This window comes from Poecilia reticulata, linkage group LG13, assembly GCF_000633615.1.
Source record: "Poecilia reticulata strain Guanapo linkage group LG13, Guppy_female_1.0+MT, whole genome shotgun sequence".
In the NCBI taxonomy this organism is placed as follows: domain Eukaryota; kingdom Metazoa; phylum Chordata; class Actinopteri; order Cyprinodontiformes; family Poeciliidae; genus Poecilia; species Poecilia reticulata.
This window is the reverse complement of record NC_024343.1, coordinates 19,673,237-19,696,228: the sequence shown is the minus strand read 5'-3', so window position 1 is coordinate 19,696,228 and position 22,992 is coordinate 19,673,237. Positions and strand designations below refer to the sequence as shown.

The following is a 22,992-nucleotide window of genomic DNA, read 5'->3' as shown; positions in this document are numbered from 1 at the left end:
CCCCATCTCCTCCTTCTAAAGCTGAAGGCTCTCCATGTCTGCCAGTGTTATTATAATCCAATGAGAAAAAAAAGAATCCCAGCCTATCAGGTGCCTGCTCCATATCTGTTTTGTAGGAGACTTTGTTTTGTCTCTGTAACAGCTTAAACAGTGAAGTACAGAGTACAGCATGTACTAATGCCCACATCCCAGATGGTATTGGTACAAAAATGACTAAATAAGAACCATTTAGTCACATGGGCTTCACATTATAACAGGTCCTTCATTTTAACCCACAAGGTACATTTTCCTTTGGAAAAAAGGACAATGGGAACCAAAAGGGAATTTCAACACAGTCCTCTAGAGGGCGCCCTGCAGTCATCATATGAGGTTGCAGGGGGGGGAGAAAGCGGGAGGAAGAAGAAAAGGGAGATTACTACGTTTTATTCAGGTAATGTCAGAGCAGATGTCTCTGGTTTCTTCTTGAAGTACTGGTTGAAGCGCAGCTTTGCATATCTTCAGGTAGAAAAGAGAGAGAGAAAAGAACACAGTCAGCAATGAGATGGAACAAAATGCTCTCTGCTAGAGATGTGTCTGCTTCAGCAGAAATGGCAGAAAATTTCTGCTGAATATGGTGAAATAGTAATAATAATAATTATTATTATTATTATTAAGCACACTAGCTTGTTGTGGGATAGAAACATACCCAAGGAAGTCAAAGTCGATGGTGGAGAACTTGGATTGAATCAGAGCCCAGAGTCCCCAGAAGAAATGAGACGCCTGGACACAAAGATTGTAAAAAAAGAAAAGAATCAACATTACTAAAGGTTATTTCGAATTATTTGACACAATAAGCAAGCCAGCTGACATGTCCTCTCAGAAAACAAGTAGTTAGTCTTTCAATCCTAACACAAAAACAGCCGAGAGGATTTACTGCACTCATATTTATTTTTAGCAACGAGGAAGCTTCCAATGAGATAAAGAAACAAAAAACACTGACTAAAAGCGTCAATTACTTCATAGTCATGCTCCACAGGCATTTTTTCAGGAACGATGGAATGTTTGTTTTGCAAAGCACTTCTTAGAAGACTTCACCACACTCAACCCATGAATGAGAGCTCAGTCAAAAAAAACCCATGAATGAGAGCTCAGTCAAAAAAAACAAAGGGGGTTGACCACGAGGTATTAACAGATTACCAGTCTGACAAGTTTAGATGCTGAACAGGAAGAGAATCTAACACTGAAGAGATGGCAGCAACGATATGCTCTGTCAGTTGAAGCAAAACGCCTGTGTTGTTCAAAAACTAATTTAAACTATAGTTGCGCTCCAAGAACCTGGATGCTTTGTTGAACAAGTAAAAGAGGGAATGACCTGCTTTGTCAATCGGTAAAGTCATTTTTCAAACTCAGCTGTACTGTGATGCATTTATTATTAATGCCAAACACTTACCAAGGCAAACTTGTTGACTTGAACGTACAGGATCTCCACCTCTGTGTCAGTGACCTCACCATCCTGGCCCTTGTGCTCCTTGTAGGCCTCCAGGTATGAGCGCAGCCACTGTAGCTGAAAGGCCCGCCCCGGGTACTGACTATAGTCCACTTCATTCAGGCCTAAGACATTAAAAGATGGCCAATAATTTAAAAAACTTCCAGCCGCCAAAATGAAACATTTCACATTTTGTGGATTTGTACTCACCAGCAAACTCATTGAAATGATTCCCAATATCATAGGCTTGGTAATTGTACCCTGCATACTCGTAGTCAATGAACTTTACACTGCCTGGAGAGAGAAGGCGCATTGTTTAGACAGTGATGCCGGACATGCAGATGCAATGATTATGTTGCTTCCCTCTAATAACTCAGAATTGTCAAAGCTCTATGTTTTAGTCAGCTAAATGGACAAGCTGTCTAGGCAGCCAATTGCAGGGGCGAGAAGTAAGAGTTTGCATTTTGAGGCGTAGATAGAAACTAGAGGAAGGCAGAAAGATGCGTGTACTCAAACTAAAAAGCCCCTTCCTGTAAGTTTAAGAAATGTAGGCTTTAAAGTCAGATTTTATTTATGGAGAACAGGGAAGCTAAAAAAAAAAAAAAAAAAAGAAAGAAAATTAAAACTTCCACATTTTCACTCAGACTAGAATTTATTATAGTAAGACTTATTATGGGCTACATGTCTCTTCGGTTTGAAATGAATACATGCAGACGCACACAGAAAAAGGTGACTGGGATACATTAGAGGTGAAAACGTGAGAGGCACGGTGCAACGCTTGTAAAAGTCTGCTGGGAAGAGGGCAAGCAGACTTTCCAGTGAGTATTTGTTTTGGATACATGCACAGGATAAGAAGGAAACTGGCCAGACAAAACTTTTTGGAAAGGCACGGAAAAACGAGAAAAAAAAGAGATGGAAACAGAAGTAGAAGGTGAAAGGTTAAAGCACAAAGAAACAAAAACACAGAAGGGCAGAGAGTCTGTAGCAAGACAGCAACACACCAAGAGTTATAAAACGAGTTTGTAAAACAAAAATTATAAAATATCTTTATCAGATCTTTGTATATGCAGATTTAAGTCAGTGTGGAGTATGGATGCAAACAATTAACCATCTTGTTGAGAAATGGTTTATTGGATTAAAATTAGTTTGGTTACATTTGATAAAACATGTCCAAGTTTAATAATGTGAGAAAAACACGATTATATGTTTATTCAATCAGTATTTTAACACAGCCGACACAAAAATGGTTCAAATATAATGTACTTTTTTCAAAATTCAGCACATTATGAAAATTGTTCATAATGTACTGAATTATTAACTTTAATAATTCAGTACATTATGAAATGCGATCTTTATTGCATAAAGACATCGCCTAACATTTGAATATCTGACTTGTCCTCTTCAAGTTGCATGGAATATTACAGAGCCTGACTGCAGATATGCAGCAGGCAACTTGAGGTCATCAATGACTTTACTGGAAACATAAAAACTTAAGTTGTATGAGCTTTTAGCCAACAGTGGATCGGAGGATGCTTTTTGTACTTAAAACAGCGTTAAAGCAGGTACATACATGAATTGTGCGTGGGAATTAGGTGCCAGCCGTTTGAAACGGAACAATAAAAGCCACAAGCTGGCCAGCACGTAAGCAAACATAAGTCTGCCACAGAGATTGTCTCGATTGACAAGTTCTGCTCTGGAATGCGGTTTCATCTCCGTACGAGTTGGAGTTGAAAGCTGGCAGACAAGATCTGATCTAGCACCTACATCCATATGTTCTGACTGGTATAATGGAAAAATCTGCAGAGACTTTAAGTGAGGAAGTACACGTCATGTTTTGAATCTGTTGTGAGGCTTGGACATTAAAAGAAACGAAAAAAAAAAAACAACAACTCGCTACTTAACCATTTTGTTCATCCAAATAACATACATTTTGGGTGAGGTCACTGAAACTATGACTTGGGTGTGACATATGGAATGACGTTTCCAGCTGCAAAATACATCAACCCGAATGTCTTTTCTCTAGATGATGATCTGGATTTGAAATGTCAAATTTCATTGTTCTGTTAGTTTAGTTTTTGTTTTCAAACATGTAAAATAAACTTTCAAAAATGTGTTGCTGCCTTGCTTTTTTTTTTTTTAAACCACTGACAATGTGATGCATCAACATTAACAGACAAACAAAGGAGGAAGTAGTCAGTCATGAGGCGGTTTATCTCAAAATCCAAACCCTTACTTTGACAGGCCCGCTGATGCAGAAAATAACCCCCGCCCCCGAAATTCTGTTTCCGAGTAGCAACCTAGTAGTTTTACTTTTTAAACGTTCGTCAATTCCTTAAACCTGACATATAGGAAGAATATTTTTTCTCAGGCTGGACTAGAGAGAAAGACACTTTGAGGTGGGTTACCAGCCGGCGTGTAGGTCCTAGCGGGACACAACTGAACACCTCCGGGCAGTGGCTATAGCCCCCCTGTGCAGCAGATGAAAAGGTTTGGGCAAACATCTTTCACACATGCTCACACTCCTCACACATTTGTCTTTTAACCATTCTCTCACAGTTTCCAAACATCAGGGCCTGCTGCAAAAAAAAAAAAAAACCATCTCCTCTTTTACAGTAAGTCTCTTCCTTCTACAGTTTCAGTCACCCGCCACTCCCCCTCCCAGTGCTCTGCTTCTATTGGCTCAGCAAAGGTCCAATGGTGTAAGACCTCTGCTGCTTCTGCATGTGACAGGATCTTTGAGAGGCCTGCTTATGGGTTTCAATCTACTTTTTGAATAACATGAGAAGTGGAAAGAAAAATAAATGCTCATCATGTGACTTGGTTTTTTGAGATGAAAGGTAAGCATTAATTTTTTGCAACACTAAAAACTAAATGACTTTACACTTCCGCCTTGGGTTTTTTTGGTTTTATTTATACAGGAAGTGACACCTTCTTCTGTATCAATTTTGTCCAACAAGTTCCTTTAATTCAGCAGAAAGAAAAAATGCACAAGAAGCAGCCTGGCAGCAAACCTTTTGTCGTACCTACTCAAATAAAAGCCTCAACTACAGTGACTTGAAAATGTTTGTCTCTTTGACCTTGAACCAGAACAAAGTAGCAAACATTTACTTAGGGAAAGGAAAAAGGATAAATGGTTCTCAAGACTTGCATAAAAAACAATGGAAAAATGTGGTGTATGTTTGTACTTAGCCCACTTGAGTTGATACTTCATAGAACCACCTTTCAACACAATATGTCTACCAGCTTAGTGCTTAGAATTTTTTGAGTGTTTATTTGGGGGAAAAAAAAAAAAAAAAAGCTCAAAAAAGGATGAAAAGTGTCTAATTACAGTAATTTCAAAGTTTGGCACATGAGTCTCAGTTGAGTTTAGTTCTGAACTTTGACTAGGCCATTTCATGTTACCATTCAGTCACTAATGGTCTCCAACAAATTCCTTAAGAGAAAAAAAAATGATACACAGGTGACTTCTCAAGAAATTTATGAAGGAAACCAATCTCACTGGATTTTACTAGAGGGGCTGAATACAAAGGTACACCATATTTTTCTTATGTCTATGTGGAAAAAAAACAAAAATGGTGGAGGAACTACATATCCTTTTTCTTTCACGTATAAATGATGTACTACTGTGAGTTGGTATAAAACAAAATCCAGGCATGTGCAAGGGGGGGGGGGTATGGGGGTGCTGGAGCACGTGCCCCTTTTGCTCCTTGCCCCCAAGTGCCCTTTTGGTCAAATTCTTTTTTTTTTTTGGTATTATTTCCTAAGCCCTCTTCTGGCACATAACAACATGTACTAAAATTATTTGTATTTTTGTTGGGGGGTTTTTGTACAACATAATAAGCTCTACGGTCACCTTGTTATCTTTGACCTTGTGACGCATGACGCAATTGCCTCTCGTGCAGTGAGATAAGGCGGCTAACTGGAGCTCAACGTAGCGAACGTTCCAGATTACAGATCAGGTTTTAGTGAATTAAAAAAAAATTGTTTTTGGTGAATAAAGTGGAGTAGACTTGCTACTTGTCAGTATCGTTTCTGCTGCAGCACTCAGTCGCGGTTTAAGCAGAGAGGTAATGAAATACAACAGACACTGACAGGCCTCTGCGTCTGCCTTTCTCTGAAGAACTACTGAGCGGGAGGAGACAGCCAGGTGAGGAGAAACTGTTCTTATACCGATTCGGTATTTTTATCATTAGGCTAAAATACTAATGATATTAGTTAAATACTAATTATGTTAGTATTTTAGCCTAAAAAATACTGACATTAGGCTGTTGTTGTTGTTGTGCTATTAGCTAGCTACTAGCTAACAACTTTGCTATCAAAGCAAGATAACTAAAAAGCTTCTTCCCTGTATCGTTAATGATTATTCAGTATTGTTTAGGTAATACGAAGCACATCGCCCGTCCAAAACCGATCATCTCCATAATGGATATATGTCCGATCTTCTAATTTCCTTTGCTGCATAATGTACATTGTATTTATTCTAGCGTTAGGTAAATGTATCTTGAAGGAGAATAGCACTTAAATAAAAGTCCAACAAGGATATTCATTTAGAATTAAAAATAACTCACCATGAATTACCATGATAGATATAATGTATGTAATAAAAGCGCGTCAATGAAGGAAACTCAACCCAGACTTTAAGGTTAGGGTCTGGTTTGCAGAGTATGCAGTTTATTTTTTTCCCCAATTATTCAATGAAAAAAAAAAACACAAAAAAAACCTAACCTCAGTTAAGTAAAATAAAATTGTAATCAAAACTTTTGGAATTGTAACAATTCCTTTTTTTAAAACAAAAAGTTTTGTTTAAAAAACTTTTGTTTTAAATGAAATAACTCATTTTTATCTTGTAAACTTAAAAAGTTATTTGCCAAACATATACTTTTATTTGCACACATCAGAAATCTTTTGTTGCGATTTTAGGCCCTGTCCACGACGTCATGTGAGAATCACAAGCGTTTGGTGCAGCTCTACTTTCCTGAATGGACCATCTTCATCTCCACTGCAGCAAACAGGCAGCTCTTTTTTATAGATTACAGTACATTAAAAGGTTGCATTGTGCCTTTGTTTATATTTTTTTAATAGTGTAATTCTGTAAAGACATAATATGTCTGGTGGTCCAGCTCTGATTTACATATCTTGCTAAATTGCGGGTTTGAATATTGCAATACTTTCCTATAACAAAATAGACCTGCAGAAAGAAATTACTAATAAAATATCTTGCATATGCATAGTTGTATGTTCTACATAGATTTTCCTTAGCTTTGATTGTATGTGTCACAATTTTGTAATTTATCATTGTTTGTTAAACTCTAAAAGCTGAGTGGCTTTGTTAATATTCTGTCCTAGAATGCGGTTAGATTTGCCCTTTTTTTTGAGCACCTGCCCCTTTAGTGGTCTCTGCACGGCCCTGATAAAATCCCATTAAAATATAGTCAAGTTTTTTGGTTTTTATGTTACAAGAAGTTCAAGGGGTAAGAAAAAGTTAAACTAAATTAAAATCATCTGAAAAGATGAAGATAAACATAGAATATTTAAGGCTGTAGGCTAGCGTGTCGAGTGTGTTTAAGTTTATTTTTGTATTTGTATTTTAAGATATCCGGTGATCTGGGATGGGTCAAAAGTATTTTTCCTGCAACGATTTCTGACTAATTTGCCAACAACAATAACACCTGAACTTGTTTTAACCAACACCGTGAAACCTGAAACATGATTGTGCAAGAGAAACCACCTACATAGATTTCATGCCTACTGACCTATGAGTTCAAGAAAGGATTCCTTTAAGATTGTAATGGGCGATTGTACACATAACGGATATTCCTGTGTGTAAAAGTGTGACAGAGGGCTGGGACATGTTCAGGAAACACTGATCGCTATCTTGGCTGAATCCATCTGTGCTGCAGGTGAGCATGTCGACTAAACAATGTGCAGTACAGCTCTTTTTAAACCGTCTTCACATAAGCATGTTTCAGCATATAAAGATACAAGTTGATATTCTACGTTATTCATGTCAATTACACCTATGACAGGACCAGAACCAACACTTTCCACAAGCTACACACTGTCAAACTTTCCAGAATAAACACTTGTTGAATCGATGTTCCTCAAAATGTTTTATGTAATCAGCAGATTCACTCATTTGTTATAATTTTTGCTGGACTGAACAGTGAGAATTTATAAACATACTGTGGTTTAAGGTTTGGGTTTGGTCTCGTCTGTAGATATATCAGGAAAACAAATCAATGTCACACCATCATCATATTTTTTGTAACCATTTAGTCATCCCTGTGATTAAAATACTGATACTTTAGATGTTTATCTTGATATTAAGATGTCATGTGAACAACTGACTGCTGATACGCATGTATGTGGCTCCCACTGCTGCCATGAACTCATCCCGATTAGCCTGAGCAGTGGGCACACTACATGAGGGTCCCTCACAGTGCTGGTTAGTCTCTCTCCACTGCCTCCCCAAAGGGCAGGGCGGCCCAGCAGCAGCAGCGGCAGTCAAAGCCTCCGCAGTCACTCCTGGGGGAGAAAAGCTAGACACAAGGAGCTGTGAGAATTTCCTCCCCCCCCACGTCGCAAATAGACGAGGGGGCCGACAGCTCGCACTCTTCCTTCACCCCACCTACCGGACTGTGCTCTTCCATTTACCTATTGTGTTTTATTGTTATCGTCGACAACAAAGACAACAAAGTAGAACAGTTTCACTGGCTAGCCAGAGAGATGCTGCTTTGTGTAAAAATCAGCAAAGTGGTAACATTACAGCCTCTGGAGAATAAACTCACAAAGACTTTGTATGCAAACTCATTTAATGTTATTGTTTCAACTTCTATAAAAGCAGCACAGAATTAGAACTTTGACATAAAAAATGACTAAATTTAAAAAAATGTAAACTCTTAAAATTGAGCTAATTTGCAATGAATGAAAATTCTTAAGTGTTGCACATATTAAGTTGGGCTGAATCTTACCTTACCTTTAAATGAAGTAGAAACTATGGCAGAACAAGGAACGGGAATGTCTAATCTGATCTAATTCTATGTTTGCAGGCGAATACAAACACTACCAAGCAGTGTGCAGGAGATTACATCCCCTCAATGCATCCCTGCCCAATACAAAGACTCACACCAGCAACCAGTCACACAGAAACGTCCGAGACTGCACCTCTGTGGCTCATACTCACCTTCCTTCTGGTTATAAATGATGTTTTTGCAAAGCAGATCGTTGTGGCAAAGAACTACAGGAGAGCCCAGCACAGACAAGCTCTGCTGCAGCCACAGCAGCTCTTTGCGAAGGGACTGAGGGCCGGGGACCTCCATGTTCAACCTGGAAGGAGCCAGAAGGTCCACACTCTGAGGCATGCCGATGTGTTAAGCAGGAAAATAGGCTGGTTTATGTCAAGAACTAGTTAAGTTTGTTTTTTGCCTTTGCATAAAAGTCCCATCTAGCAGAGACAAATGAACACATGGCACCTGCCAGGTGAGGAAAAGCATGTGACTATCTCATTATGACTTCATGTTCTGCTTACAATTTGGGTTCCTAGGACTGCTGTGCGCAGAATTTCGCAACCCAGCAGGAACAGGGCGTTGGTAGCTCATTTTTTTCCTAAGGTGTTAACAGCTACCAAAACCAGTTCTCAACATATTTTACTATCAATGCAATGCAGACTAGATAATATTTTCCGTTAACGCCACTAGATGCAACATTTTTCAGTAAGAAGTGAATTTTTAAATCGTTTAAGAGTTAAGAGTCAAGCACTCACCAGTCATGATCCTTGAAGCACTTGGAAATGAGCGCAAAGTACTTGCCCATCTTCAGCCACAGGTCAGAGCGGGGAACCCAGCCATTGTGGGCGTGGATGGCATGGTACTTGGCCAGCTGTCTCGCAATAAGCCTGCATGGCAAGGGCATCGAATATCAATACGTAAAGATGTCTTTGTAAACCAAAGATATGCCCCATATTGCTAAACAGCTTACAGATGTGCAAATATAGATTTGAGTTGGAAATGTCCTTTTAATTTAAATGTGGAAAAATTAGAGCAAAGAACCAAGATTGCATTTTGTTTGCTTTATTACCAACAGCAATATGACAAGGCATCATAAAGAGGAATTGTAAAATAATCAGCTCTTACAGTAGATAGATAAAAATCAAAAATGTAACTTAGCACTTATCGTTTTGATTGCATATTGGGATTTTTGTGCCGGTTTGTCTTCTTCTCTTACCTGAAAACAGCTTGGCTACGGATGTGCTCCGGTTCCAAGGCGGTTCCTTGCAGAAATTCGTAGCAGAGGCCATTGTTGAATGTGCAGTAAAGGCGGGGGGCACAGCGGTGCGCATGCAGCACTCTGAAACTTTTAATCTCGTTCTCCCGGTCGACCAGCAGCTCCGTTTTGTTGCCATAAATGCGGACCAGGACCACATCCAGCATGACTGCGCCCACATAGCAGCCAAGCAGCTTGTTGGTTATTCCATCGGTGAAAAACTGCAGAGACGAACAACATCACCTACAGTTAAATGTGGGGCCATGGACGTGACTTTGAGTACCAGCTTTTATACTTCATGCATTATTTTAACTCCAGTGGACAGATCTGTGTTTACAAACAACTCATTAGGGCAGAAGCATTACTATGAAACTAGTTTCATTTGGTTCTACTTTGGTAAACATTGGGGGCACGTTGCAGCGGTTGTAATTGAGAAAGAAGGATTATAGCGGTGGATCAGATATCAAGGGCTTTGATTCCTTTACAGTCCATTTCATTTGTGGTGGGTTTTATTTAATGTTTTTGATTTTTTTTTTGTTATTATTATCATCATTATTAATTTTAGATATTTAAAATATCTTCTAGTTCCAATGTTACATGTCCTTTAAAACAATATATATTTATTATTTGATAGGGTGAACTTGTGTTACTATGCGATCATTGCTTTAAGTTGCTTGAAAGTGGCCTTAAAAACAAAAATATTACCGTTTATCCCAATAATTTCTGAGACAATTTATCGTTCAGTAAAATGTCTTATTGTGACAGGTCTATTTATTTCATAAAGTATAGTTTAGCTAAAAGTTGCCTACATACAGAAGAAATAAAATTAATCTGGAAGTATTCATAAAAATTCAGAAAACCTATTTTCATGTTTAATCTGTTAAACATTAGCAGAGAAGTGACCAACTTGACAGTCATCTGCTGTGGCCACAGAAACCTGCTCAGCTATTGAATTTTTTTTTTTTGTACTTCCACAGAATGAATTGCTCTGTTTTTTTTCAATCAAAAAATATATTCAAATGTAAAGCACCCAGTTGTAAATAGGTCAACTACAAAAAAGGCAAATGAATGAAGTGTTGAAAGATTTAACCACTAAGCTTAGAGCAGGTCAGGATGTGGTAAACATTAATAACGTAAAGCAGGTTGAAACAGAAGTGTGACTTGGTTTGACCAATTTAAATTGACCTATCAGCCCAACAAAGTTGGAAATTTACTGGGGGGCAAACAACGGGGGATCTCAGCTTGCTACGTAACATTCAGACTGTTTACTCGGATTTGGACTGACGGAGAATGACAGGACTGCGTGGAATTTTATTTTTCCACGCACAAGGACCGACTGGTATTTGCTGAACCCTCCACTTTGCCTCATTGATGAGTACAGGCAAAGGCAGCGGGGCATGTGATCCTCCATCCTGGTTGTGTTTACAAAGCTGAGCCACACCCCCGGGTCATCACAGGAGAGGAACATTTTTCTCCTGCTCCGCTTGGACTAATTTACGTGTGACTCACAGCCTTTATCTGTGCCGATGGCGTGAGTCAGGTACTGTTTGACGTTAGGACATCTGTAATCTTAAAGGATTAGATTACGTGAATTATGCAAATCATAAATGCAAACGTCTGAGAGTCAAGCTCACGCGGTTTTCTTCCAGAAGTTTCCAAAGCTGCTTTATGAAATCCTTCTGATCTCTTAGCTCCAATTATCGTCTTGCCTAACTTCACAACCTAATAAGTAGTGGTGCTTCATGATATGGGAAACATAGGGGGAGGGAGGGACGTTATCCAAGATTCAAACAAGTTTTCTGTGCTCATTTCCCTTTTCCGTGGGAAAAAGCACCTCTGCTGTGAGGCAGTGTAGATAAATAATAATAAAAAAAGTTTAAACGTCCATTTCAAATATGCAAATGATACCTAGATTCCCAATTATTACAACATGTCACAACAGCAAATAAAACTTTATTACTTTAAAACTATATATGAGAAAACAAATGGGGGGGAGGGGTGGAAACCAAAACTAAGTGACAATATTAAAATCCCCATTTTTTTCCATATTTATAATAAACTACATATCCGTTGTTCTTATTTCAGTTTTTCTTAACCTTTTTTTTTTCCTTTTTGGGAGGGGGAGGGGGGTTGGGGAACATGGCCTCGCCCTGGGCGCCAGTCATGATAGAAACACCACTGCTAACAAATTTACAGTTATGCCAAGCTTTCGGTAAAAAAAACTGCTCCATACATAACCAGTTCTGTTACCTTGACAAATAAAACGGGGGTGCAAGTAGAGTTTTACAGCCAAATAAAAAGCGAAAGCAAAATACTCTGTTCTAGATGCTAACCGCAAAGTTAAAATATTCATAATAAAAGGGTCACCTTCTACATCTATCGATACGTTAATCCACCACTTTTGAATGCTACGAAATGTAATTTAGTTGGAATATAGCATATATTTGTCCTTTCAGCGCCTTGCAATGATATTATAATCCCTCCGTTTCGTCTGACGTCAGCCTGACATTTATTTAAATGGGACACCTAGCTAGCTAACTCGAAGGTAGCGAGAAAAAAAAACCCTCACGCATTTCGTTTTAGAGCGTGCGAAAATGCAGTCCACTAAACAAAGTAATTTTAAAAAACGTATCCTAAAATAAAACGACATAAATATTACCTTCATTTTAATTTCGGACGGCTTCCAGCTCGGTCTGAGCTCCTTCATTAGCCGCAATGCACCGAGTCGGTAGTCGTTCTCATCGACCGTCACATCTATTTTGGGCACAGCGGGAGCCTCGTCTGGGACGTGAATGTAGTCGGCCATGGCGTAGACAGTGTTTCACAAGATATCTCACAGGGCGAAGTAAGCAGTGCTAGAAATGGCAACACGGTGCGCAACGTATGAAACAGAGTAAGTGGCTGCGGGTATATGTTCCTGGTGCAGTCGCTGTATGGCAACGCCTCTCAGAAAGAACCACCCATCCGTGAGGGAAAAAAAGTTCCCCCTGACGCTGTCAATACGTAACTCCGCCGACTCAATAGAGCTGCTTGCTTATATCATCAGCGTGCACCGCTGGCGGAGCTTAAAGCAGTGCACGTTTTAACCTTAACTTTACAAATATATGATTTACTATATTTCTAATAACTAAAACGTTCAAAGACACAAATTAATGAAACTTAATAAAGACTTAAAATATAAAACTTTCCATAATTCTCTAATTACTGGTTTCTCAATGGTAGACAGACGTCCAAGGCGAATAAACACAAACGTTCAGAACCGTATCAGTCACATTATGTACACGTCACATAATAATAAATAATAAATAACTTATTTAAAATACATTAAGGCATTTAACGTGATATTTCAGCCGTACTTGACAATAATAAACAATAGTATTAATAAAAATTTTCTATGGTATTACGTAACCTTCCAGAGAGGAAGAACAAAACCAAGCAACTAACTGAAGGGCAAATATACAAAGGACCTCAGCTAGAAATAAGGATACTCAAAATTTTCCTTAAATGAATAACTCCTAAAAAAAAATCTTACATCAGCCTTATATTCTGACTTTTCCCAAAGAAAAACTATTTGGGTTTTTTTGTTCATGAGGGCTCCCCATGCCCAAACGCTCTCGAGATGCATGCCAAACATTTTTAATAGTATTAACTACATAGTTGATAAATCCGTCCCCCATTCAGAAAAAAAAAATCCACAAGAAAACAAAATGAGTTGCTTCACATTTAAGGCAAACTGACAACTTTACATATAAGTCTATAATTTTTTCCTTGTGAGAGGCTTTCAAAGGTGATCAACTTTAATCACAAATGAATTGGTGTGTTTGCTTTATTGTAATATGATGTAGTGCTACATCTCATTGTGAAAATAAACAAAAAAAAAAAACGTTTTGGATTTCAAAACACAGAACCTCTGCCGACAAAGGCATTGAGTTAAGCCAATGGAGAAAACCTTGCTTTTACTACTTTCCGATCAAAAACCTTGATGCATTTTATTGAAATTGTATGAGCTACACCAACAGACAAAAAAGTACAAAATATATATGGGGAATGAAAATAAATACTTTCTTCTTATGAATAGTCCACTGTAGTCACAATTTCTACCAGGTAGAAATTAGTATCTTAAATTAGTATTAGTATCTTAGAGGACTTTCCGTGACAGAATTTGGGCCACTGAAAGAAAAAAAAATTCACCAACTTTATTCACCAATTAAATCTGACTAATTTCTCCAGAAACACACATCTCTATCATTGAAGCTGGTTGCTCCCAGGAGCTTGCATGCATTAAAGTCAAAATTCTGAGAAAAAAACATGAACATTTCTCCTTTTTTCTCCTCTTCCAGAGGGCTTGATCAAAATTACAGTTATTTTTTTTTTATCTAACAAAAAAAGCACTGGATGAAACAATAATTGCTCAATAATAATAATAAAAAAAAAGAATAGTGGAAAGTCTTAATTATGCATGAGGGACCTCCCATAGGAAATCTGTTCTGGAGTCAGGTGCAGCAGCAGGTTATCCGCCCACATGTCAGCCAATAGGATTGGAATAAATAACACATCAGCTCTGAAGCTACTGTGGCCTCCAGAAAAAACACTTGGTACTCTTTAACTCAACCTTTTCTGGTCATTGATTAATGAGAAAGTTTCTCGGAAAGAGACTCTCCAAAATGTTAAATATTTTCTGATTGTGCGATGAGCCATTTCGTCCCTCCACCCTCCAGAACGGCTCTATCTCGCAGGTTCCAAGATTCTTTAAGAAAATTGATTAGTTCTTTCGAAATATAAAATAAAAAAAATATCTAAAAAATAAAAAAAATAAAGAAAAACACTGAACGGAGACTAAAATTCCTGCTGTATTCCCATGACGGCGATAAAAAAAACCCGCTGACCCTCTCTGTTCCTCCACAGAATACCAGGCCTGATTGTCTGGTTACTTAGCAACCTTCATAATGAATAGGTTGCTTCTTGAGTTCTCTCCAAGCCAACTCTAATCCAGCGTCTCCATATGAACAGGGATTTTAATTGGATCTTCAAACGCGTGCCTCTGTTGACTCTCCCTCTTGACAGTTAACAGGACGCTCTCTTCACACACAATCACACGCACTCACTCACACAAAAAAAGGTATTTTCTTTCCAACCCGGAAGAGATGCCCTGAGATAATTCTCTTGTTTTTTTCTATGTATACTGTATGCATGCTGGGTAATTTTCCATAATTCCCAGAAGACATAAAACCACCTTGTTACTATGCCAACCCAGGTCAGCCAGCAGAGACACCTCGCTCACTGTTGGCGACTTCTTGCTGCGAAGTCACCGATCTGGTAAACATGAGGTCAAGTTACGCAAGAGTTCAAGTAAATCAACAAAGGAAAACAATAAAAATATATAGTCTGAGCTCAAATGAGGAGTTTGTATTTTAAATGCACTTTTGACTCAGAGTCATCAAGCACTTAGGTTAAAAAAAAAAAAAATCACCTCATTTTACATTTTTGCAATATTAGTGCCTTTTCTTTTTTTTTTTTTTTACTAAATTATGGTGGATTTAATTGACCTACTAACCTATTAACATTAAACAAAGTATCCCCAAAATCAAATGGAAAAATATATATATATATAATTAGCTACAATTTTCACAATTAATTTCTCCAATTTTCCACATTCAGTCTTGGGATTTCACTCATAAATCTAAATATTATGAATTCAGAGTCATTTTAATCAGGATTCTCTAAGAATAATGCTGCCACCACAGAGCTTGATTATACGGATGGTATTTTTAAAATCGTGAGAAATGACATAGCGTTTCCCAAACATACTAATTTCCTTAAATGGGATAAAAAAGTCAACTTTAATTAGATCTGAGCATTTTTTTTGTGTCTTTTTTTCCCTTTGTTTTGGCAAAATATTTGCAGAGGTCCAGTGTTAGAAACCATTCTATTGTGTGTGTGTGTGTGTGTGTGTGTGTGTGTGTGTGTGTGTGTGTGTGTGTGTGTGTGTGTGCGTGTGTGTGTGTGTATACCAAGATTAGACAATGAAATTTGAGGATGAGTGACAGGACAGTATCTTAATTTAGTTTAGCAAATGGGGTTGATAAAAAACTCAAAAATAATCTTAAACACAACTAGGCTTGATCTGGCTAAATATCAGTGTATGTGTTTAGGGCAAATTTGCAACAATAAAGAAAAAATGTCACTTTTTTTGAAAAATTTTTTGTTTTTGTTTTCAAATAATTATACACATTTACAGTGACGCAAACAAAGCTATCTTTAAACATCTAAACTCGACCCATCTCAGATGCTTCTTTGGTTTCCAACAACTTAAATTCCAACCAGATTTTTCTGGACTAAGTTTTTTGTCCTGACAGATCTGAAAATATTTTGAACATTTGAGCACATAGAATTTATGAAGATGGGTTTTTATTGTGTGCATAATTCTCCAGTCATGAAACATCGCAATGTTTGGTTTTAAAAAGCTTTTAAATGAACCTTTTGTATTTGTGAATTTGCCTTCATCTGTCAAACTGAACTCAGTCAATCAATGAGTTGGCAAAAAACAGAAGATTGAGGGCATAATTCATGTAAAATCCTCAAAATCAGATTTTTACCTACTTAATAATAAAATAAATGTCTTTTTCTTCATGGTTATCCAGACTTGGAAGGCAGCGATTAGTCAAAGTAGTCCTCGATGTCGATGTCTGGGTTGAGCAGCTCCTCTCCGTACGCCGTCAGGTCCATCTGGTTGAGGATCAAGTTTTCGAACGTCTCCTCTAAGTCGGTTTCTCCGATCAGCACGGCCCCCACCATCCTGCCCCCGCTGAGGACCACCTGCACGTGGAGAGAGGCGGCATTCTGTCACAAACAAACTCTGCGCGTATTCTGATCTGAAGTTTTTGACAACAACTCGTCAGCTGGCTACCGTGACGGGGGAACGGAGGGTTCTAGATTATATCTATGACAACCTTATCATACGTGTATGCGAAAATTTTGTTTCTTTCATCGAAATTAAAAACATAAAACTCAATCAAAATCTTTGTTCGTCACATGCTATCGCAAGCAAAATATATATATATATTAAAACAAACACGTATCAGAAAATGAGGATTTGGTAGTTTGTACAATAAATGCACGTTTGTCATGATACAGGAGCTTGTTTAAAGTCAAAAATGACTTAATATTGATGAAAAAGTACTAGTAATTCATAAATATTAAGGAATTATTTACTTAAAATAACTTGCTGAAACGTTACCTGTACTTTAGCTTTGTCTTATTTTAAGTGTAATAAGATATTTGAAACTACAGCAAAAATAAACTTGGTAAGATTTGGTGTTTTTGCAGTGCTGTGCTTCATGTAGCCACAAGAGACATTAACAGAAATACTGCAGAAATCTTCCCAACACCGGCGCCAACCTTGACGTACTCCCGGCCTTTGGTGCAGCGAACCAGCAGCTCATGGTCGGACCCCAGGCCCTGTGCGTTAAACTTCCCCAGCAGGACCACCTGAGGAAGAAGCAGAAACGATGAAAAAATGGCTTGCTCAATTAATCACTGGTTGTCGCCTACGCAGCTCGGCTGGCTGGAGGCCAAAACGTCGCTTACCTTGTAGTTAAAGAATTTGGTGACGTGTGAGAAGAGTTCGAAGCAAAAGTCAAGGTCGATCGGCTCGGAGAGGACGTCGGCCGCCATGCAGCGGCCCGCGTACCAGCCCATCTGACGGGCCTGCGTCCAGAGCCGCATCTACACACACACCCACACACACACCTTTTTTTTAAACACCAGATGTAGTCCGCTAAGATCCTCCACTGTTTGTACTGTAATACTTTTCAAACTAATACATTTTGCAGTACTTCTACCTGCTGCCAAAGTGGGCTGTGCTCCCATGATGCACTGCACACGTCCCCTGCAGCGTACACATCCGGCTCTGATGTCATCATGTGATCGTCTACTTGAAGCCCGCCGTCGTCTGCCAATGAAAACTAGACAGGAAAAGTGGGGGAAAAAGATCCTGATCAATCAATAACATCTGATTATTATTATTATTTGATTGTCAGAGAGAACAACATCAGAACTAAGCAAATGGAACATTTGCTTGGTCTTTTTGTTTATGGATCAAATCTGCCTCAAGAAACCAAAGAAAGACGATCCATTTTTACAAAATATAAAACTCTCATCAAGGTATAATGAAGTAGATTGATTCAGTAAAGTTCTGTTTCATAACAAAGACAAAATAATTTTTTCTTTGTTATTATTAGCAAATAAATTAGCTAACATTTTCTTCCTGGATGATAAATTGTCCCAGAAGTTACTGCGAAAGAGATAATGTTGTCTTGAGACCATTTTCAAGTGACATAATGGCAATGGCAAAATAATGCAACTGTGTCAAAAACATTAATATTATAGTTTATTGTGATAATTACTGGGCAAAATGTGTTACAACACCCTTTTTTTTTTACGACTTATTAGAATGTTTTCTGTGATTACAGCAACGAGAAAACCGGCAATAAATTCAAACTTGTGCACTGAGATCTACTTTATTTCCACCTGGGAAGAAGAGATTCAAATATATCATTAAACAGTCCCAAAAAAAATGACTTTTTTTAGGCCGTTTTGTTCAGCTTTGAGGCAGCTTTTAGATATTCGACCAAAGGTTTTTCTCACATTGTTGCTGTGGAGAAATGGCTCCGTGTTCGGGATGACCCCGGTGGCGCTGACCACAAAGTCGCAGCCAAACATCTCGCCATTGGTCAACTGGACGTAAACCGGCCAAGATCCTGCTGGGAGAGAAGAAAAGAGCGAGGGGGTGAGTGGCAGAGGGAGAGAAGAAAAGAGGAAAGCAGGGGAGCAGAGGAAGAGTTAGAGTAGTAAGTGGAGTTCCCACCAGTGTCAGGTTTTGGACTTTGCTTTGAGGAGTCGAGGAACTCCTCTGAGGTGAAGATATGCTCCACTTCACACTGATACTCCACCGAAACTCTGCGGGACACCTGAACAGAAACAGAAAAAAGTGAAGAGATATGTGAGAAACAAACGAATGTTTAACACACGGAGGGTTACAGAGCAAACACACGTCGTCCCACCTGCTCCGCTCCTTGCAGCTCGATTCCTCGATGCCAGTCCGGGCCTAGAGCACTGCCGGACTCGACGGGACCGGGGTTCTGCCCGCGGGAATATTCATCTGGGAATGGAAAAAAAAACAAAAAAAACCGCCTTTTGCTGAAAGAGCAACACAGTCACAGCAGTAATATGGATATTTTGCACAGAGCTGGGTGATATAACTTAAAAATCAAATCTCTGACTATTTTTTTAAACTAAATGTCATTTATGATTTTGTTTAAAAAAAAATGACAGGAAATATCTTTAAAATTTTATTTTATTTCAGTTTTCAATCACAAGTTTACATTTTTCAGATCAATTTTGTGAATTGATCTAAAAAATAAAAAAAAAAACCTTGTCATCCAAAATGGTAGTTCTTGGCTAAAAAAAATCACAATTTTCCAGAAATGTAATCTTTAAAAACAGAAAATTTGATTAATGGATAGAATTGATTTATCTCCCAGCCCTAATTTTGTGATCAAGCATACACACATTTTGGGTTCCCTTCTACCTGAATTCCTTGAATAAACTCCAATGCTACCATTTGGTTAGAGAACAAACAGCATCAAGGAAACACGTGATAAACCGTGAGAGACCTAGAAACATCCTAAGTACCGGCTGTGAAGGTGTGGGCAGCATCCGGCGCCGGTTCCTCCGTGGTGAAGCGCTGCCTCTTGCACGGAGCGGCCGCCTGCTCTTTGTCGCCCTCCAGTGACGGGATGAGGAACTGCGCCGCTCCCGCGTCAAAGAAGGTGTTTCCAATGGCTTTGTCCTTCACAGCCCAGATCACCTCACAGCGCCTCACCTCATACCTGGAAAAAAAACAAACAAACAAACAAAAAAAACGTATTAATACCACAGGAATAAATACAGGCAATAGTTGCAGGTTAAAATAAGGAGAAATGACTTTTGCACTGTTGACTTACACCAACTCCAGTGCGATCCCTCCGTTTCCGACGACGACGATTCTCTTAGCTTTGGATAACCGCTTTTGAAACTCCTGCAACCCAAACAGAATGACATCTCGCATGCTGTGTAAACTCACAGCAAAATGTTACTATTTCAAACTTTACTGCTTGGATCTTCAGCTTAATCATTTCAGGAATTTCTACTCATTTATCCTCATGTCTACAGTACTAGTTAGCTGAATTGTAGCTAAAGATGCAATCTAATGCAACTAAACAAGTATTACTGCTGATTATGAGGCATAGACTTTCAATATTTTTTTTTAGACAGGACAAAGATATTTTATTTCATAGTGGATTTAGTCAAATTAACAACAGTCATTTAGGTTACACATGTGTGACCACCTTTTGTTTCAGGGGGAAAATGAATTCATTCAATTTGACCTACTTTTAGATATTGTCTCAGTGACCAGGGACATTCCGAAAACTTAATGTCAGCCTGATTAAACTATTCTTAAAGTCATTTTGAAGAGTGTTGGAGTTCCCATTGGTGTCCATAGCAAATAAACTATCATTCCCGTCCAAATATGTGGTCAAATGGGCAGCGGGTACTACAACAAAAGCTTTAAATGTGTGGTTTGGTATATAAAAGAAGTATATAATGTGGCGTGGTTTCGAAAAACGAATATTCAAACTTTGTTGCCCAAAGCGTTCCACCTGAACACAAAAATATTCAGTTCACTACTTAAAATACCAAAATTAGAATAAAATGTATTCTAATGATGATAAAATGTAAACCTCGCTCGAACTCAAAAACATGGTTGGTAATACCTGTGCGCTGTCTGTGTCCCGGATCCCGAGCACGTGCGGGTTCTCCTGGGTCAGGAGCTTCGGACGGGCACCGCTACATATACAAAGCTTCTCGTAACCAAACACTCGACCGTCTGCGGTTTCCACACACTGAGTGACAGAAAAAATAAATCCGTTGAGGGGGGAATATTAATCAATTCTGGAACAAGATTCAACCATTTCACTGTGCCGTTAAGCTATGTGCTGTAACCTTGTGGCCACCAGGGGGCGCCAATAGGATTTACCGAGGTTTACCGCTTACATGTGTATGTGTGCGGAGGGATTTTACAGCAGAATGAATGATGGTCAGGTTGGGATATTTCTCCTCTAAAACACTGGAGGGCTTTTCCTCCACGTCGAACTTCTCCAGTCTTCTGGACACCTAATGAACGGGACAAGTACCGGGATGAACACGAACATCAATCTCCTTTCAGTTGGGAGTGTAATAAAATCTCCAGAGTTCACCTACTTACCTGTTTATAGTTGGTCACCGCTTTTATGTGGGGACCTGCTGTAATAAGAGCCACGTCCTCTGATGGAAACTGAGATGATAGCTGCCAGTGGAGATGATTTTTAAGTTTAGAAGTTAGAATATGTAGACATTTTTGTTTAAAGGTTTTATGTAAATACCATGAGACCATGTTTTTGTTGTTGCTGTTGTTTTTTCAGATTCTTAAAAACTGTTTATGATTACTAAGATGGGATATCTTTAAAAATGCTTAGGGGTGTTCTTTATTGACGATCGTGCATTTCTTTTTTTTTTTTTAAATACTAAAAAGACTTGTCGTGTGTACTAATCCAGGTCAGATGATTATTCTAGGGATGTTGTTTTGGAGCTGTATTATATTTATGGTGGCCCCACACGTATACACTTTTACAAATAAATGATTTTACAGCTTTAGAGATGACAAAGTTGGTGTTAAAGAATCTATAAGGAAGTCAGTCCACATTTTACAAGCCTAAATATTCAATAAATTTAACCTGAATTGAGCAAATGTATTGAAGAGGTCTTTACTTTAGCAACACTCTGACGCCAACATAGATTTTTCAGCTTTTAGTTACAGCCGTAAGTTTTGTGTTTACCTGCTCCACGCATGTTACACCCGCAATGCCACCTCCGACCACCACAAACTTAAACGTTTTCTCCTTTTTACTCTCCATAACTCAAACAGCTAACATGCTAACAGTGCTAACGATTTAGGAAGCATCACTTTCAAACCGCAAAATGAGTTTGGATAGTCTAAGGTTTTGTCCCCCACTTAATACAAAAACAAATAAGCTATAAGAAAAGGTTCACATCAAACATGACTCTTAAAAATGTAAAATACTTCAATGTATATCTATCAATTCTGTTTTAGCATTCTGTAATACAACACTGGTTTTACGTCACTTCCGTATTTACATTTATCTACGGCAAGCAGCAGGCATGTTTTTTTTTTTTTTAAACGACCAACATGTCAGGTTCACTAAAAACATTTAACCACAATTAAATGTAAAGTAAACGTATATAACACTTTGATTTGATGTGTTTGAAGTAATATCTTCGAGAGTGTACACGTGAAAAAAGGTTGCCATTGAAGATTGCAGTTTGCATACGCTCTCCAGTAGATGGCGCAAAAATCATTTGCGTTTTCACAGCTGTTAGCCAGCGTCATAACTTCAATTTGACTTAGTGATTTGAAGTATTTTTGGATTTATTTTTTTTTCTGTTTATTTATTTGTGTACGCATCGTTTGTGAAATAATTTTGTTCATTTCTTTTTTGCAAGGTGTGTAATAAATGCTAATGTTTTTATTTCCCATTTCTTCAGAGGTCATTTTTAAATTGTTTACATCCAAATGGAGAAACTAACAGAAGCAAGTGAAGTTATTTCAGCTACTTGGATAAATTACTTGTAAATCCTAAAAAAAAAAAAAAAGACCTCACAGAACTTCACGGCAACATTCTGTTGAGGTTTGTGAATATTTTTGCATATATAATATTTCACAACTATATCCACCCAAATATATTTGGGGCTGGATTCTCTTATTTTTTTCAGTCATTGTGTTGTAGATTTGTTGCTAGACCTGGCCAAGCACATAAGCATCATTATTATCAATTATTTTTTAAAATTTTACTTACTCTTTTTTATAACCGAAATTTCCTGATTCAGGTAAATGGATTAAATTTAAGCTTTTCACATATTATCTTGATGCAGCAACAAACTTCAATGTATTTTATTGGGACTTTGTATGCCAAACCAACACAAAATTGTGCATAATTGTGAAATTGAGGTGAAAAATCCTTCATTATAACCAAAAATGTTACAATTGTGATGTGTTTGCATTCAGTCTCTCTGGGTCTTTACTTTTAAAGGCCATCTTTTGTTGCAGTTACAGATGAAAATATTTTCGGGTCGTCTTTACTACCTTTTCACATAAAGATATATATATA

At 38.2% G+C, this 22,992-nt stretch overlaps 2 protein-coding genes across 4 annotated transcripts; both read right to left on the bottom strand.

The window, feature by feature from the left end:
• Positions 1 to 403: 403 nt before the first annotated feature.
• On the bottom strand, positions 404 to 12,696 carry etnk1 (ethanolamine kinase 1). The gene is made up of 8 exons (XM_008425891.2): positions 12,387 to 12,696; positions 9,689 to 9,948; positions 9,228 to 9,359; positions 8,649 to 8,791; positions 1,676 to 1,759; positions 1,430 to 1,590; positions 686 to 759; positions 404 to 495 (listed from the first exon to the last, which is right to left on the bottom strand). Exons 1-8 carry the CDS (start codon positions 12,531 to 12,533, stop codon positions 423 to 425), a joined length of 1,074 nt encoding a protein of 357 aa, XP_008424113.1. The 5' UTR covers positions 12,534 to 12,696; the 3' UTR covers positions 404 to 422.
• A 2,897-nt stretch (positions 12,697 to 15,593) lies between these two features.
• On the bottom strand, positions 15,594 to 21,948 carry pyroxd1 (pyridine nucleotide-disulphide oxidoreductase domain 1). 3 transcript variants are annotated; one of them, XM_008425887.2, is made up of 13 exons: positions 21,643 to 21,948; positions 21,033 to 21,113; positions 20,822 to 20,941; positions 20,542 to 20,670; positions 19,732 to 19,805; positions 19,421 to 19,617; positions 18,790 to 18,887; positions 18,594 to 18,696; positions 18,374 to 18,489; positions 17,569 to 17,691; positions 17,315 to 17,452; positions 17,126 to 17,215; positions 15,594 to 16,543 (listed from the first exon to the last, which is right to left on the bottom strand). In XM_008425887.2, the coding sequence occupies exons 1-13, from the start codon at positions 21,718 to 21,720 to the stop codon at positions 16,385 to 16,387; spliced, it is 1,506 nt and encodes a 501-aa protein (XP_008424109.1). In that variant the 5' UTR covers positions 21,721 to 21,948; the 3' UTR covers positions 15,594 to 16,384. The 3 variants fall into 3 exon arrangements, with proteins under 3 accessions (XP_008424109.1, XP_008424111.1, XP_008424112.1); XM_008425889.2 differs by having other exon boundaries at positions 18,374 to 18,486; XM_008425890.2 differs by having other exon boundaries at positions 16,407 to 16,543; positions 17,136 to 17,215.
• Between the last annotated feature and the right edge of the window lie 1,044 nt (positions 21,949 to 22,992).

Coding starts and splice junctions, on each gene's coding strand:
- etnk1 (XM_008425891.2), bottom strand. CDS start 12,533: ATGGCCGACTACATTCACGTCCCAGACGAGGCTCCCGCTGTGCCCAAA. Junction 8,792..9,227: donor TGCTTCAAGGATCATGACTG/GTGAGTGCTTGA, acceptor GGCTCCTTCCAG/GTTGAACATGGAGGTCCCCG. Junction 496..685: donor ATCGACTTTGACTTCCTTGG/GTATGTTTCTAT, acceptor TTCTACCTGAAG/ATATGCAAAGCTGCGCTTCA.
- pyroxd1 (XM_008425887.2), bottom strand. CDS start 21,720: ATGGAGAGTAAAAAGGAGAAAACGTTTAAGTTTGTGGTGGTCGGAGGT. Junction 18,697..18,789: donor AGCTGCAAGGAGCGGAGCAG/GTGGGACGACGT, acceptor GTTTCTGTTCAG/GTGTCCCGCAGAGTTTCGGT. Junction 16,544..17,125: donor AAGGCCGGGAGTACGTCAAG/GTTGGCGCCGGT, acceptor CTCCACGTGCAG/GTGGTCCTCAGCGGGGGCAG.